The following is a 16,834-nucleotide window of genomic DNA, read 5'->3' on the forward strand; positions in this document are numbered from 1 at the left end:
CCTGTAGTCAGCTAATGTAATTGTAAAGGTCTCCTTTGAATTATTGCCGAGGTGCTCTGAAGTCTTCTATTAGAGCTGATGTACTTGTGTGCAGGCAAAATCCAGATTTGAATTTAGCACCTACTTGTTTTATTTTCTATATTAAACCAACTCCTGGTTCATTTTTTCCTTTCGAGACCCACTTTTTGTTTCCTGTTTTCTAGAGTGCCCTATTACTATCTCATAAAAAGAGTTAGAAACTGAAGGGAAGTTTCCTGAGCAAGAAGGAATTTTTTTTCCTTTTTTTTTTTTCTTTTCTTCCCCCTATGTCTTGGCCCTGAGCCAACCTGTCTTTCAACACGTAGAGAGCCATTCCAAGTTGAAATTTATAGAGCAGAGTCCAGGTTCAAGGGCTGAAGCCCGCCAACAGCTCCAGCCTCTTTGTTACTGATTAATTCTGCAAGCGGTTCAGCTGGTTTGCTCACTTCTGCCCGCTCTTCATAGCACCACGGCGCTTCCGAGCCGGCTGCCGCTGCTTCCCCCTCCCCTGCTTTTCAGCAGTGCTTTCTCCCCTCCTTGTACAGCATTCCCTCAAAAATTCATTTTAACTCCGTGCAGTTCAAGCTGCACTGAGTTGACTTTACAGTGAAAATTACAAAACATCCTTTCCCTCTTTCCCTCCACTTTTTTTTCCTCCTTTTTTACTTTTTTTTTTTCCTTTTCCTTTTTTTCCTCCTCCCTCCCCCGCCCCCTACGGCTAATTTTAAACGTCTGGAGCTTCCCATTTCACTTCAGCTCATATTAACGATTGCTTCTTGGCATCAGTTGGAACCCAAGTTCCCAGGTTTTAATTAGTTTACTCAAACACATGCACTGGAGCAAAAGAGTTTCTTTCAGCTTTACCTGCAAAGGATGTTTCCTGTCTCAGCGAGGGGGTTTTCCTCGGGAGGGATTTGAAAGGCAGAAGTTTTCAAGTGGTCTCAATATGGGGCCCCACAAGAGTGAATGTGGGAGGTGAGGGGGAGAAAGAGCAGGAAGAGAAAAGGAGAGAAAAAAAAAACAAACCAAAACAAAAAAAGAGTTTGGGAAAGTACCTTGAAATGAGGATGGTCCCAATCCTGCAACAAATTAGATGTCAAAGCACAACCTTATTGACGTCAACGGGGGTTTTGCCATTGGCTTCAGCACAGGCTGGATTTCGTCCTTAGCCTGCACCGAGCTGTAGGTAACGCCAACGGTCCTCTGCAGGCAGCGGGATTACTGATGTGCAGAAAGTTAAGCATGTCTGTAAGCGTTGGCAGGATTAAGATCTGTGCTGGTATTTTCAGACCAAGTGAAATGCATGTGGGAGTTTTTTAAAGAAGAAAGTGCATGGGAGTTTTAAAAAAGGGAGAATATAGCCAAGCTTGCCATTTATAAGCGCCTTGGGGAAAAACCTGGGTTGCTATTAAAAATATCGGAGGACTAATGTGTTACTAATTGTGACACAATTAACTTCTTAAAAGTATCTGATTGTGAGTCCCAAGAAAATAAAAAGATGTGGATGAATAGCTAGAAATTCAGGCCTGTGTTTCAGTTAAAACATTTCTTTTCTATTAACTAGAAATAAAAGCGAGCCTGGAGGTTTACTTTACCATGCATCTTGGTTACTCTGTTCCTAGAAGCCTACTTTTGAGTGGGTTACTTAAAGAATTAAAAAAAACAACAACAAGGAAAAGAAGCTTAAACCCAGTAGCTATCTGAGACCCCTGTATGTGGCGTTACCACACAGCTCTTAAATTCTTGTTTAAACATTTCTTGAGAGCTGTTTCTTGTGAAATAAAAATGTGTGCTGTTTGTCTCTAGCAGATTAAAAGTTTACCTTTAATGTGACAGCTTCTCAAATCTAGTCAGAAGCATGCTTCTATTTTATGGTATTATGAAACAGGTCTTGAGCAGAAACAACATGTTTAAGTAAGAGAGAATGAGATAGAATTTGTGGGTTTCTTTCTTTAATGGTTTATAGCCAGAAACCTTTTCTGTGTCTGTCTCTGAAACTTATGTGCATACAAGTGGCCAGCACATGTAAACCATGCTTTGAAATTTAACAGTTAACCTTAAAAAATATTAAGTTCAGCAAAATGGCATCTTTATTTTGGAATCTACAGACAGCTCTTTGTAATGATCTGGCAGAGGAATCTAAAGTTGGTTGGTTTTTGTTTTTTTTTTAATCTCCAAAACATTCGTAATTTCAGCAGTAGAAAACTGAAGCACACCCGAGCTCTGAGAAGGCTCTCTCACATCTGCCTCTGCCTGTGTGCTGATTCCCTGGGGTCCCATTTATAACAATCTAACAAGATAGAATCTGCCTTTGAGTATCAGTAAATATGGCTAAAGATCACAAAACTGTACTCATAATTGTTCAAGACTAAAAGGCAGAATACAATGTTTGATTAATGTTTATGGTACAGGGCCTTTTTGCAAGAAAGAAGTTAAAACAGTGAACCCCAAAACCCCCTTAGAAAACCCCTTAGCCCCCATGCCGGCTCCCTCAGACTTCCCTGGAGGATGCTATCCTCATTGTGCAAAGTTCATCATTTGAGATGATGCACTTTGATTTTGAAGCTGATTGAGGATATCTGATTGGAGTTGTTTCTCCAAAGGGGTACACAAGGTGGGTTTCTGTTAGCAGGGCTAGTACACAGGAGCAAAAGACTTCTTTACTGGCCACCAGAAGTACCCATCCCTTCAGGGGGCTTTTGACAGTGCATTGTCTTGGAGTGGCCTCATCCTTACCATGTCTGCCCTGTGGGTGAGGAAAACACCCTCAATCCTCAATGCTCTCTATCTGACAATTAACGCTCATTAGAAATATTTCATCAAGGGGATGTTATGGATGCAGTGGTGTCTGTCAGAGACCCCTAGCAAATGCACCTGCTTGTTTTGGAAGGAGTGATGAGCTGGATTGATGAAGTCTGTGGGCTGGGGCCTTGAGGCTGCTTGGGCTACGTTTTTTCTGCACGACCGACCGGCAGCTTGCTTCCAGGCATTTCTTGGGTGGGGCAATTCACTGGTTGTCTTCACTCCCTCCGCAGGAAGCTCGGGAACTCCTATTGTCTTCACTGTTGGGAGACTTCCCTGATTTCTGGAAAGGTTTCTTTGATTTCTTTGAGCGATAGTGAGTGGAGAATACATTACAGATGGATCTGTTTCTCTTTCATTAGGTCTTTTAACATTCTTGTTTAAATGTGTTTGCTTTTCGAGTGGTAAATGTCAGTGTTTCAAATATCACTGCTATTTAATAAATAGATCTTTGAAAATGCCCAGGCCAGGACTTTGTAAAATGCTGGTCTTGAAGTGGCAAAGGTGACACTGGACAAACACAAAGAGGACAACATGGGTAAGAGTCAGTGGTAGTCTGCATTCAGGGCTGGTCCCTCTCAGAGGCTCCTGCCAGGGCAGAGGCCAGAGCAGGTCCTGTGGGAGGGAGCCAGTGGTGGGGCTGGATGCTGGCCAGGGTGCCAGGGGGATGTGCTGAGAGGGTGGTTGTGACTTTTGCAGTGCAAAATCCATGATTTGGGGAATGGGGTAAGGGTACAGAGAGAAAACCTGGAAGGGCAGATGTGTGTATGCTTCAGTGGAGTTTGTTTCTCACTGAGGCAAGCTGCGGCCTTCAGGGCGAGACAGTAACTGGGATGTGCAGAGAACTGTGCTAGCAGAAATACCACTCCAGCGTGCCACCGCAGGAGAACCCTGGCACTTCTAAAGTCACACTTGAATACTTCCATTTCCCACCTTCCTGTCCCTACGCTTTGCCCAGCGCTGGCTGTGTGATGGCTGTGCAGAGCAGAGCCTAAACCCTGTTCCCTGTAACCCTTCTGTAGAACAGGTCGGCGTGGTTTGATGGCTGTAGAGCAGGAGAGTTCATCAGCCCTTTCTTTCTCCCACCCTGCAGACCCACCTTTGTTCCCAGGAATGGAGCAAGTCCAGGAATTTTTAATGCTAGTTGCTATTGGTTTTAACTCTCCCATCTCTTTGCCAGCACCAGCTTTAAGACGCCCACAGGAGATACACAGTCTCATTTCTCAGATGAGGCAGAAAAGATGTGAATGGGTTTATTTTCCAAAGTGCCTGGCTGCATCTGGTGGGGGCTTGGGGCAGGCTGCTATACTCAGTACTCCTCTGGATGAGGCCACAAGCAGTACTGTCCAAAATGCCAGCGAGGAACAGGTGAAGGCAGTGGGGCTGTGGCCAGGAGAGCTGCCCTCCGATTCACTTCTCACAGCCTTACCCTTTTGTGTGTGCAGCGATATTTTTGAGCAAGCCCTGATCCCTTTGAGTCTCTATGCTTTTAGCATGTTCCCCCCACCCTCAAATTCATTGGCAAAAAGGTTGGTTTAAACAAAAGTGAAATCACGAACAAGGCACTGGGGAAGACAGTGATGTCTCCCATCCCCTCTCTCAGCATGCACTGGCTGGTGAGGATGGATGGAGGATGGGAGGCTTCATACCGCTTCCTGGAGCCTCGGCAGTGTTGCCACTGTGGGCACAGTGCCAGAAGATGGCTTCTCCCTTGTAAGTGAATAAGGATTCAAGGAAATTTCACTTGTGAGCATATGACAGGCTCCCTTCCGATGGGGAGCGTCGAGCCCTGGAGCTGAGTGCCTCAGGTGAGATGCTGTCTGAGTTTGACTGGGTCGGGACAAGACTGAGTGCCCTCTCCTCCACTGTGGGTGTTGGTTCCAGGAGGAGCTGGGACTTCTTGGTGCTGCATCTCTGCAACTGGGTGCTGAGGAAGAGGAGGAGGCAGGGGGGGAAAGAGAAAAAGAGAAAAGATCTGTGACAAAATCATGCGACACCCACGTAAATATTGTTTGTATGAATTGGGTCCTTCATCTTTTGTTAGCAGCAGCTTGTTAATTAACAGCAGATTAGTGCTGCTTTCTTCTGACACATGAATATATTTTGGGCTAGAAAATACTTGTACTCCATAAAACTGTGTGACTGAACAATTCAGAAAGTACCAGCGGAGTGCCGTAATGGATTCCCTTTTCATCCCCTCCCCCCTGCCTCCTCCTCCTCCTGCTGCTCTAAATGCAAGCAGATTTCTGCAGTCTAGTGCAGAAGAGACACGTTAAACACAGCTAAATAAATCATGTTTACTCTTGGCGTTCTTGGTAGTGAAAAATCTGTTGGCTGTTTTTACTTCCTTATTTCTCAGCATTTGCTTCCTACCTGTTTTTGAGCCTGTGCCCAGAAATAGTAGTTTTGTCAAACGAGTGGATTATGCCAACCAGCAGTTCCCTCTGCCAAGGAAGCTGCTGGATCACAAAACCCGGTGACTTCTTTCTTACAATGACACTGAGATTCCCACTCTTCCTCCCCTTAGTCCCGATTAGAATATAAAATAAAAATATTAAAATCTGGAGAAGGAGAAAATGTAACCAGATTCCTGGCGGTTGAAGAGCCTAGATTAAGGACAGTTGAACTTCTGTTCCAGAAGCCCTCCTTTAAGCCGTTTGTGGAGGTAAAGGCGCTGGAGATAGCAATAATAGGAACCAGACATTTTCCCTTTCTCGTTATCATTTCTTGTCCCATTCTCCCCCAGAAACGGGAGTGGGTTTTGTTTCAGTTTTTTTCCTTCCCTCTACAGAGAGCTTTACAGCTGGGAGAGAGAGGTAACTGAGCCTTTATTTAACCAAGCTGGCTTGTGAGCTGTTGTAGGCGGAGTGTGAACTCTGGTTTTGGGTCTGAATTCTGCTCCCGACCCTGTGCTCTTGGGTGGCCCCATAAACCTGCTGCTTGAGTGAGGGGCTGAGCTTCCTTTGCAAGGTGGGGTAAATGCAGATATGACAAAGCCATGCACAGTGCATGTATGTATATGAAGTGTATCTATAGAGAGAGGGGCACACCTGCTGTCATCAGCAGAGCTGTGTCAAGTGGAATAACTCCATTTTGACACAATCTTGGGTATTAACTGCTTCTCTTTGACCCCAGGTGGCAACTTTTTAGCCTGAACTCATCTTCCTCGTTGCTGTTATCCCAGATGTCAGTGATCCCAGATGTGACTGTAACATGGATTATGAGCCTGGTGGACTCTCCCTGTTTAGTTTTAAAATTAGAAAAAAGATCCTTTCTCCCATCAGAGCTTTGCATGTATTTACTCTTTGATCACATTGGAAGGGCCTTATCCTGTCTCCAGAGGAGCTTTAGTTCTGCTTTCAGTGGTAACAGGGATCCGGCCCTGTGCTGAATATTAGCATTTTAATGGCTTACTTAAAACCCCATTGCTGGTACACTCACAGGGCTCCTGGCAGGAGAAGAGTCCAGCTCTGGGGTTTTGCGAAGTGGTGTTGCAGGCTGCTATGCCTGCTGAAAGAGAGGAGCGGGGATGGCCCATTTGTCATAGATTATTAGTATTGTCAATAATAACATGTCTACAGAAGCCAAATTAATTCCTTCTTCCACTTAGTACTAAGTCGAAGAAATGCCAGATCAGTTTCAGAACAGGGGAAAAAAATAAACAGAATCAAAGTTTGTATGTTATGATCCTTCTGAATTTCTGGTGGGAATACTCTATGATAGAAATGATATTTCCGTAGAGGCACTGGCTGCCAGTTTGCTTAATTACATTAAATAGTGGTATAAACCTCTGCAGAACATAAACCTCTGTTCCAGCCAGTCATTAGAATATTGAATCATAAGGAATAATGATACCAGTGCTAACGTGTTACAACGGTCTTTATTATATTAGTGACTGAAGTGTTATTTAAAAAATAAGGTTTGTTGTAGCAGTTTAGGTGTGCATGCATATTTTCTCTGATCACCTATTAAGAGACTGAAGACTAGATTTGAATTTATTACAGGGAAATAAAGGGCTTGCTTCGAGGAAGAGCTACTAGATTGCTGCTTATGATTTTACAATTTGATTCTACTTGTCCTTAAGGAAGGTTCATAATGCTTACTTTGAAAATACCATCTACATCTAGAAAATTAGGGTTAAAAGGATGACTTTGTTGAAACTAATTACAGGCTAGTTCAGTTTTTTATTTGGTGGCATTTTAGAGATTTTGCTCGTAATGCAAGAGGTTATAGAAAGATTTGGTTAGACTGTGATATAGAGCAATAAGCTGCTGTTTGAGTATATTGACATTTTCATCAGAAACAAAACAGAAGTCTACTCACCTTTATTTTACAAGGGTGATAGGTATGAATTTAATATTGCTTCCTCATCCTGAACATGGATGTTTGAAGGAACATTTTGCCTCACCTTGTTTGTACAGTATCTCTGTTTTGTGATCTTTTTGGGGTTTTTTTAAAGTACTTTCCCAGCTAAGCGTATTCAGCATCCATTTTCAATTGATAATAAAAAGCCTTTTTGTGTCTTATACTTTTATCTTACAGAGGAAGATGCTACTCTGTACAAATAAATGGGTAAATTGGGAGTTATGGGGAAGTCTGGTACAGCAAATATATACCTCAGAAAAAAAATTCTGTACGTAGAATGGTTCTTGGTTTCTTGTATTTGACTTTGCTCTTAGTTTCGTGTAAGACTGAAAGGAGTAAAGGGTTATTTTTATACTGTACATGTGTTTTACCTCTCCTGGTGCAGAGTTTGGTTATCCTGTCTAATTACCATTTGTGGTTGGCCAAATTCTGTTGGGATCCAAGTGTTTGGGTACAACTTCATTGTTCTATTAAGCAGGAGGATTGGGCACAGGTTTGCAGCATGCTTCCTTGTGCAAATGAAACTCTGGTTCATTATTTCATTTTTTAAACTTACATTATAATCTGAACTACATTCCTGGTTGCTGGTTTATTTGTCTGCTTTCTTTTGTTATTTAAAAGCTAGTTAATTTCCTAGCCTCTGTTCCATTCAGACAGCATTATTTACTCAGTTGTGCTTGTGTCCAGTGAATTGAAGACCGAAGCTTCAGATCTTCAGTAGATTTGGTGGATTGTTTTACCATCTCCAGTTGATTGCTCTGCTCATTTAATTTGACAGATTCAGTTATCAGACTTGGGTCCACTCATACACACACAGCTGGATTGGTTTTTCCCTGGGAGATCCAAAATTCAAAGGGAACCCTCATTTTAAAAATCACTGTTGCTCCCTCCCTCCCTCCTCAATCACTGGCTCTGCTTTGCTTTTTCAAGTTTGCATGTGTTAGTGAATTGCTCTGCTGAGTGTGAACATGCTCTGTGCACAAGGAAAATTTTTAAAATTATAAATGTGCACATTAATACCCCCTCTTCTCCCCCCCCAATAAAGTTATATTACTTTAAGTCTGAGGTATGCATTCACACTAGGCAGGTAGACTATTTTTCACATTGAAATTCAGCACTTACAAAGTGCCTACACTTACATTGCTTTTGGCAAGGGGTGAGCCAAAAAAACAGAAGCTGTGATTCTCTCCCAAAGCTAATTGTGTCTGTATATTAAGTTTGTCCATCTGTGCTGTGCAGGGACATCGGCATCACCTGATGGTTCTCCTTAGTATTTCCAGCAGTGAAGCAGTTAACAGTGCTGCTGCTTAATATATTGCTGTTACAGAGTCTTTTTAGTTTCCAGGACATTTAACTAAATCAGGTGGATGTCATTAGCTGATTTTCACAGATGGGGAGACTGAGGCACAGAGGGGCAGAGTGACTTCGTCTGCTTCTTTTTCCCAAGTTCCCTACCGTTCCAGGAATTGTTTTCGCTACCAAACAGCTGAAGAGCTGCTAAAGTCTCATCTCGCCTAATTTCACCAGTGATTTTTTTTTTGTCATGAGATATGGATAAAATTCAAAACTACAAGTAGAAAGCAAACTTTAGAGCAAGGCAGAGATACTTACCCGAGCAGCAAATTCTGCTGTTCTCTTTTCCAGAGGCCATATTCAGCCTGAGGATATGTTTGCAGTGCAGCATCTGACGGTGTAAGTGGGGCTTGGCTCTGAATGGCCAAGGCAGAGAAGTCCACTGGTGTTAGTGACTCCTGCTTATCTGTGGCTTTTCCCTGGCCACTTCACACTTCATTTTAGCCTCTTGACCATCCTCTTGTGGTCAAGCCTGCTGATTATTTGTAGTGGCATTTCTCTCTCTAGCTGCCTGTATATATTATTTTGCCCTTTGGAAACAACTCTTTGCATCCACTGAGTTCCTTTATTAATTCCAAGACTTGTTAAATTGCTACGGTGGTCTGTTGGGGGAGTTATATGTTTCAGTTACATCAGGAATATCTGTTGGTATATAGAAATATTCATTATATAACCAGGACTAAAATTTTTAGACCCTCCAAGGATTTTTACAACCATTGAAACTCCCCAGGACTTAATTACAAGAGTTGGGGAACAAACTTGGGAAAACTGATGAACTGTTTATTGTCAACCCTTTATGCCTTTTGTTAAAAAAACCCTCCACAAATCAGGGTGATTATTGTTATTTGTTAGTTTATTGTGGTAGCTTCTGGACATTGCAGCTCAGATCAGGGCACCATTGTATTAGACACTCTGCATCCCCAGAGTGAGATCTGGGCTCTGTTTGGAAGTGTGTTGGGGCTGAACAGACCAGACAGGCAGTCAGTGGGAAGGGGAAGGCTGAGCTCCAGGAGAAGGATGTACCATAGACTGGGTGGCTCATGCCCTGGGGTTTGCACCCCAGCCCTCTTCCCAGCCCAGAGCTCTGTCTGCAAGACTACCCTTCTGAGATGAGAAAAGCCCCTGTTTTCCTGTGCTATATTTTTATCACATCTGTTGATATGCTGCATTTAATTATCCCTTATGATGTTTTTAGGCCAAATCTTGACGTGTTTTCTGCTGCTCTTGCTCCCAGTTGCTCTCATAGCAAAGGGATATGGTCCTCCTGGGGCAAAGCCTTGTGTCAGTGGGGTGGGCAGAGGGCACAGCAGGGGGAAGCAATGAATGCAGCCTCGGGGTAGGCGGGAGTCCTTTTCCCTGTGTATTTAATTGGGATGAGCCCAGATGTTTCAGTTTTTTCTTTAGTTTTATGTTCACAGCACAGACAAGGGGCCAGGAGCAGGTTTAGATGACCATCAGGTGGGAAGGAGGGATGGGAGGTCCTGCAGGAGCCCCCGTGGAGAACTGGTACATAAGCATGCTGCCAGTGCTGTCATGTGGCACCTGGATACCCCTGCAGACCACCCACCCTGGTCCCTGAGTGGGGCCAGTGACAACCCACACCCCCATTTTCTAAAAGGGGTTTTGGACTGCAAAAGAAGTGTTGCAGGCATAGCGTGGGCTCCTTCTGTGAATTCGCATGGTCTCTTAGGTAAGTAAAATTCTCCACAGCTTGCCCTCAATGTCCAAGACTCCAAAATGCCATGCACAAATATGTGGATGACTAAAATGTGGATTTTTTTTACACAGTGAGAGGAATTGCATGCTCTTTAGATATATTAGTATATTTATTAACCAAACAGGGTGTTCCAAACTCAGTTTATTTATCTTTGTAAAGTACTTCCAGAGCTTTGCGTGGAAGGCACTAGAGAAATGAAAATATTATTATTATTATTGTTATTATTATTGTTGTTATTATTATTACAGCATCTAACTACTGACAGGCAACCACAGCTGCATGCTCATTTCAAGCCATTTAAATTTAGGGGCTGATTTTTACAATATTGACTCTTAATGCTTTTCCCTATTGACTCCATATGCAGAAATGTGTGTTCACCTGGCCTGCAGAAGTATCATTATTCTCCAGAAATATGTAAATGGGGTGCTTTAAAGAAAGAATGAAAATGTGGTGTAAATACTAAGCATTCACATTTATATGGCAGAACTCAACTGCCATTTAAGAAGGGCTTCAAAGCAACCAACTGTAGGAGCCTGTAGTTGCTTCTCTGTCATTAAAAAAGAAAATGCACTGATTAAAATAAAGCCAAAGAATCTCATGGACAAAGGATAACATTTACAGTGTTCAAGGGTCTGACACGAGCTGTGAACAGCCCAGGAAATGGAGATCTGAGTTTCACAGTCAAGTGTTTTAATCAGTACGGTTGTGCACAGCCACTGCCGCGTGTGTGTTATGTAATATCACACTTCACCCGCCCACACGCACCTAGAGACAACAGGCATCTTCGAAAGGTCTTGGCATTATTCAGAGGAAAGACTCCCAGCAATACCCTGGCATGGTGTTTAACCTTATCTTTACTCACATTTAGGCATTTCTCTTTTTTTTTTTTTCCCCATCTCCTTTCTTTCCCTTCTCCCCCCCCCCCTTTCTTTCCTGTGGTGCATCAATAGTGGGTATTTTTGTATCTCCAAAAATGAATCAGATATAGGGGGAAAGATTCCATTAGCTACATGATGTGTTTTCACGGTAACTGTGAAGGTTCTGGTCATGGCCCTTTTTGCAATTTGTAGCATTGTCCTCATGCTGTTATTATTATTTTTATGTTAAGTAAAGTTGAAATTTTACATTCTGAAGACACCAGCTAATTAATAAATGGTACCTAGCCTATGCTTTCTTTAGATTTTTAAATAAGAAATAATTAACCAGAGTTTTTAAAGGTCTGCAGAAAAGGCAAACAGGCCTGTGAAACCCCAGGATCTAATAACAAAAAGGTGAGTTGGTTTTCCAGTGCCCCAAGAGTTTGAAGATATCCTTACTCTGTCTTTTGAGTAACAGACAGAGCTCAACCACATTTCATTCAGGTATAATGCAGCCCTGAAGTTAACTGTCTTTCAAAAAAAAAAAAAAAAAAAAAAAGAAAAAAAAAAAGATGTCACTGGCTGCTAATTAGATGTATTTTAACTGCAAAGTCATTTTAGCAGCTAATATTGTTACTATGTGCTTCAGTGTGAATCCTTAGTGAAGCTATTAAACTATGAGAGCCTGAACTTATCAGACATTTTATAATGTGACTGGATTTTTGTATCCTTGCTCAGAAATCTGTGGGGAGTGGAGGACCTTTCTGGCTCAGACATGGAAAACACATTTTTTACCAAGTGATTGCCAGGGCGGGCAGCTGAGACCTCCTTGCACCCTCCTTTTCACTTTTTTTCTTGCTTTCTTTTCCCTGGCAATAATATTTCTTCTTTCTGTTGCACTCCCTCCTCTCCCAGACAGCGGTCAGGCCCTGCAGTGTGCCCTTTACCCAAGGAAAGGGATTTAACAGCAGGGACTGGTCTTGGTTATTTCAGGATACTTACGACTCCTGCCTGTTGTATACAACAAGTTGGCCGTTCTCAGCCAGTAGGCTCTCAGCATCAGGCAGGTTTCTGCTTTTGAAAAGCAATAGCCCACAGCAGACTGTGGACTTAGTCATCATTTTCCTAGCAATTTCTCACCCAGGATTCTTACTTTGTAATTGCTGGGCTGGGTTTCTCAGGGTTTGGATTTTTCCCCCCATCTCATTGCATCGGGTGATTTTATTCTCCTTTGCACTCTAAAACAAAGTGACTAATGCAATATCAAAACTGATGAAAAAGAAGGTGATTCTTTTTTTCCCCCCTTTATTTGCTCAGATTTGAATTAGGTTATCTGCCTATCTTGTTTATGAAATTTTGTGCTGTCTTTTTTGCACAGACTGTGACTCCCAAATCTTCCACAGCTCCATTTCCATATTCCTGCGTGCTTGTTCTTTGTTAATCACTTGGCAAGCGCTTATTTGAATATTAAAAATTTCTTTAATCATCAAAGGCAGGAGCACAGCTTCATGAATATTCATATTTTTTTCCTCCTCAGACTGGATTCTAGTTCATTACCCTGCAGTAAAGCCAAACAGTCATCAATCGCGCTCATTACAGCCGCTGGCGTTTTGATTGGCTGCCTGCTGCTGGTAGCCCGCGTCCCCCATCCTCCCGCTCTCCTCCATGAGCTGTCGTGTACCTGCCAACAACAACAACAGAAAAAAAAAAATATATCAACAATGCAAGAATAAATTTCTCCGGTTGAAAAACAACTTTGCAAACTTGTCAAACAGTCCTCATCACTTTTTTTTTTTTGGTTTTACACCAAAAATTAAAAAAAAATTAGAAGGGAGAAACTTGAGCTTTAGAGATGAATATTTGTCAAGAGAGTTGACGTAAGTTTCATTTGCATAATGACTTTGTACTTCTGCATTAATAAAATTTGCATATGAAGCCATGTTAATTACTCCTGATCATGCTTTTTGCATTCATGCATAGTAATTTTCTCCGACTTGTGAGAATTAATGTCTTGGCATGGGGGGAGGAAGGGAGGGAGTTGGGGTACTGTCAAATTTCTATGCCAGTGCCCCTCACTCACACTCTTTCTCCTCCTTGCTCACCATGTCGCTGTTCTTGATCTATGACTCATCTGTGCATTATCATTCGAAATTCTTGGGAGAAAGAAATGTATCAATTCAAAGGGAATCCTTGCCTGCCAAAATTAAAAAAAATCTCTGAGCAAAATATAACAAATCCCTTCCCTGCCCTCCTTCTTCTCTCCCCAGTGCAACTTTTCATTTTCAGCTTGAGCAAAGTTTTAGTCTTAACATCATAGTCGGTGCGGGGAAACTGCTCCAAAACCACTGTTTGTGTGTGAGCTGGGGGGAGAGGTAAAGGCTGGTGTGCAGGTCTGTCTGTCTGAGCGCCGGGCTCTGTGTGTGTGTGTATAGTGGTGTGTCTGCCCATGCCGTGGAGTCTTTCCTGAGGGGTGCTGTAAGCATCTGTCCCTTCCAGGGTATGAATTTATTGCTCTGCTAATTGCTGTTGGAAACGTCTGTGCATGTGTGTCTCTGTATGCTCTGTGTGTGTGCACGTGTGTGCTTGTGTGTATTTGCTCCCTCAACCCTGTTGGTAGCTGTATAAGGAGACATGGTAGAAAGATAGTGCTATTAGGTGGGAACAGTCCATATGAGAGGGTGTGATACAGATGAGACAACTTGTTTTAGAAAAAGCTTGGAAAAAAATCTGTTGGAAAGATTAGCGAATAGATTTGTCTTTCATTTTTGGATGTGTCTGCTCAAAGCTGCTGCAATGGTGCATGTAAAACCCATCTCAAAACATCTGCAGTATTCTCCCTGAACATGATGGGCACAGGGCAGGGATGAGGCTTCAGCCTGCACTCCAAATTTGTAGCCGTACACTGTTTGAACAGATGTTTTTCTTTTTATTGAGAGTTTTTTAATAATGGAGCTGAGCTTTATTCTCTAACCAGCTATTGATTGGATTTTCTGTCACCAGACAGGCACAGAGAGACACACAGAAAAACTTGGTTCATGCCCCGTTAAGTGGCTCACATGTCTGCCTGTGCACCTGCCTGTTTGCCTGTACACAGATACACACCCAGGCACCCTCCCAACCAAACACACAGCACCCCCTGGGACACACCAGCTACACAGCTACGTGTGGCTGCAGTTATATATGACATGAGACATAAAGGCAGATCTCTTAAAATTTAAGATTGGTTCCCCTGGTCTCAGCCATGCTGAGGTGGGACGTTGTGGATGCTGCTTTGGCTCCGTCTTTGTGCCTTGCTCAGGGACTTTGCTGTGGATGTGCCTGAGGAGCATGGTGTTTCACATATACCATATTATACGGCCAGTCATGCCTAGGCTTAGGGAGAGGGACAACAAAAGGATACAATTTATGCCTTGATTGTGGCCTTTGTCAGGTTTATCTAGGCTCTTATGTTCATTTCCATTGTCTGGGGTCATGTCCAATTTACCTTATTTTCTTCTTTGAAAGTTTAAAAACAGCAGAGAGTAAAAAAAAATTACAGTGCATGGGAATCAACATCACTTGTGAGCTACTGCCATATACAGGCTCTAAGGATATGATGAGCCAATTTAAGGCATGAGAACAAAATCTTCCTCTATCATCAGCAATGCAGATATTTTATTTACATAGTGACAGTCCCTGTGCATGTTTCACCCTCATACTATGTGCAAAACTCCCCTTTGCAACCATGCAGAATGAATGCAGAATATATAATTGAGATCTGCAGTGCAGGTGAGTCATTTCCCAGTGCTGACCCCAGAGGAAAATCGAGCTTCACACATCGTGTCACTGATGTCGGAATGACACAATGCTGCATGTGTGTGCCTGCTCTCTCCATCCAGATGGGATATTTGCCTCTAAGATTGGACTGCAGTTCTTGTGGTTTACTTTCCCTCAGCGCTGATTGTGGCTGTGCCCTTTGTGGCAGTCAGGGGCTTGCAGGTGTGTTTTCTTTTTGAAACCTCTGTGCAATGTGATGCGGTCGATTGGATGTAGAATTCCAGAGATCAGCTCCACTCCCTCGCCTGTTGCTGCGTGGGCTGAGGAGAAAACTCTCAGTACCACCTTAGGATACTATCTATCTACCCATATCTATTTATCTTTTTATCTCTTTGTTCATTTTGTGTTTGTCTGTCATCTGTAACAGTTAAGTTGAAGAATGGTAGAGCCTCCATCTTCATTTTCAGCTTTAAATAGACCCTTTATGGGGAAAAATCCCACATAGGATCCCGCAGAGAGGTGCTAAAGAGATAAAACAGGAATATGTTCCTAGCAAACACAAGCTGAGCGTTTCTGAGCGCAACTGTTATTCTTTCTATAGCTTGCACCTAAGGCATCGTGTACCTAACGGTGGAACACTCCTTTCCCTGCTTTTCCCTAAGGCCACTGGGTATGATTTCCATCCTCATGATTTGCCATCTGATCTGATTCTGTAGGACTGTCTGGATTTGTGACAAAGAAGCAAACACTGAAGTCGTAGCAAAGAGGAGGAGGAATCACCTGGTTTGACTTTGTTTATAGGGACAGACAAATCTGGTCTGGCAGCCCCATGATCTTTGTCTCTTAGTGCTGGACTTGGGAGTAATTCCTGATCATCTGCCAGAGTCTCTCTTGGTCGATTCTTCTTCTCCCGTACCAATTCTTTCTTTTCTAACACTAGGTTAGCAATTTTTAGATTTCCTCATATATACACTAAAACATAGAATCATAGAATGGTTTGGGTTGGAATGGACCTTGAAGGTCATCTAGGTGCAACCCTCCCTGCCATGAGCAGGGACACCTTCCACTAGACCAGGCTGGTCAAAGTCCCATCCAACCTGGCCTTGAGCACTTCCAGGGATGGGGCATCTACAGCTTCTCTGGACAGTCTGTTCCAGTCTCTCACCACCCTCACAGTAAAGAATTTCTTTCTAAGATCTAATCTAAACCTACCTTCTGTCAGTTTAAAGCCATTGTTCCTTGTCCTATCATTACATGTCCTTGTAAAAAGTCCCGGATTGGCTGTCTTGTCAGCCCCATTCGGGTATTGAAAGGCTGCTATAAGGTTTCCCCAGAGCCTGTCTTCTCCAGGTTTAGGACAAGAAAAAGACCTTCTGAATGACAGGTTCAGTTCCATCCATTCATTGGCATCTGGTTCACACAGTCCTTCTGTAAATTGGTTAGGTACCTTGTTAAAACAGATTGCTCTCTTGCCCCCAGTACCTCTGTTGGGAGGCTCTTACAGGATCCCTTTGGCCAGATGGTGAGAAATCTCGTATTTGCAATCTTATATCTGTTTCCACACTAGAGGAGATTATTGGGTAAGAGCAGGGAGGGCCTCCCTGTATCCGCTTGGTGAGAGCTTTTTGCATCTTGTACACCTTAGGGCTGTGCAGACCACATCAATTTCATCGCCAATGTGGGACACAGAAGGACTAGAGAGGAGGCTCTTACTCTCAGGATACTGCTGTGTGCCAGGACCCGTGGACCTCCACGCTAAAGTCCTATGCAGTTGAGGCTGATGGTGTACTTGGTGGGCTTCATATAGTTTCTCTGTGCGATTATCTCCTTCAGAACCCGTAATATGGCACCACGATGTATAGGGGGCCACGTGATTGCAGGACCCTTAGTCATGGTGGAGCTGAAGACACATCTTGTGTAACCTGAGAAACAGCTGCCCTGTGGTTCTATTTTAAATCCCCATTTT

At 43.0% G+C, this 16,834-nt stretch overlaps 1 protein-coding gene across 6 annotated transcripts in view; it reads left to right on the forward strand.

Moving 5' to 3' along the window:
• BCL11B (BAF chromatin remodeling complex subunit BCL11B) overlaps positions 1 to 16,834 on the forward strand; it is a 96,594-nt gene that overhangs the window by 23,633 nt on the left and 56,127 nt on the right. The window contains exon 1 of one of the 6 annotated variants that reach the window (XM_039381113.1): positions 10,023 to 10,228. The exons of the other annotated variants lie outside the window; for them this stretch is intronic. Coding sequence (XP_039237047.1) covers positions 10,072 to 10,228 — 157 coding nt within the window. The 5' untranslated portion in view covers positions 10,023 to 10,071. Of the gene's footprint in view, positions 1 to 10,022; positions 10,229 to 16,834 lie in introns of those variants that run through there. 6 annotated transcript variants of the gene reach the window in all.

The sequence above is a fragment of the Pipra filicauda genome, unplaced genomic scaffold (assembly GCF_003945595.2).
Source record: "Pipra filicauda isolate LSUMZ 115617 unplaced genomic scaffold, ASM394559v2 scaffold212_size3012638_pilon, whole genome shotgun sequence".
Taxonomy (NCBI): Eukaryota; Metazoa; Chordata; class Aves; order Passeriformes; family Pipridae; genus Pipra; species Pipra filicauda.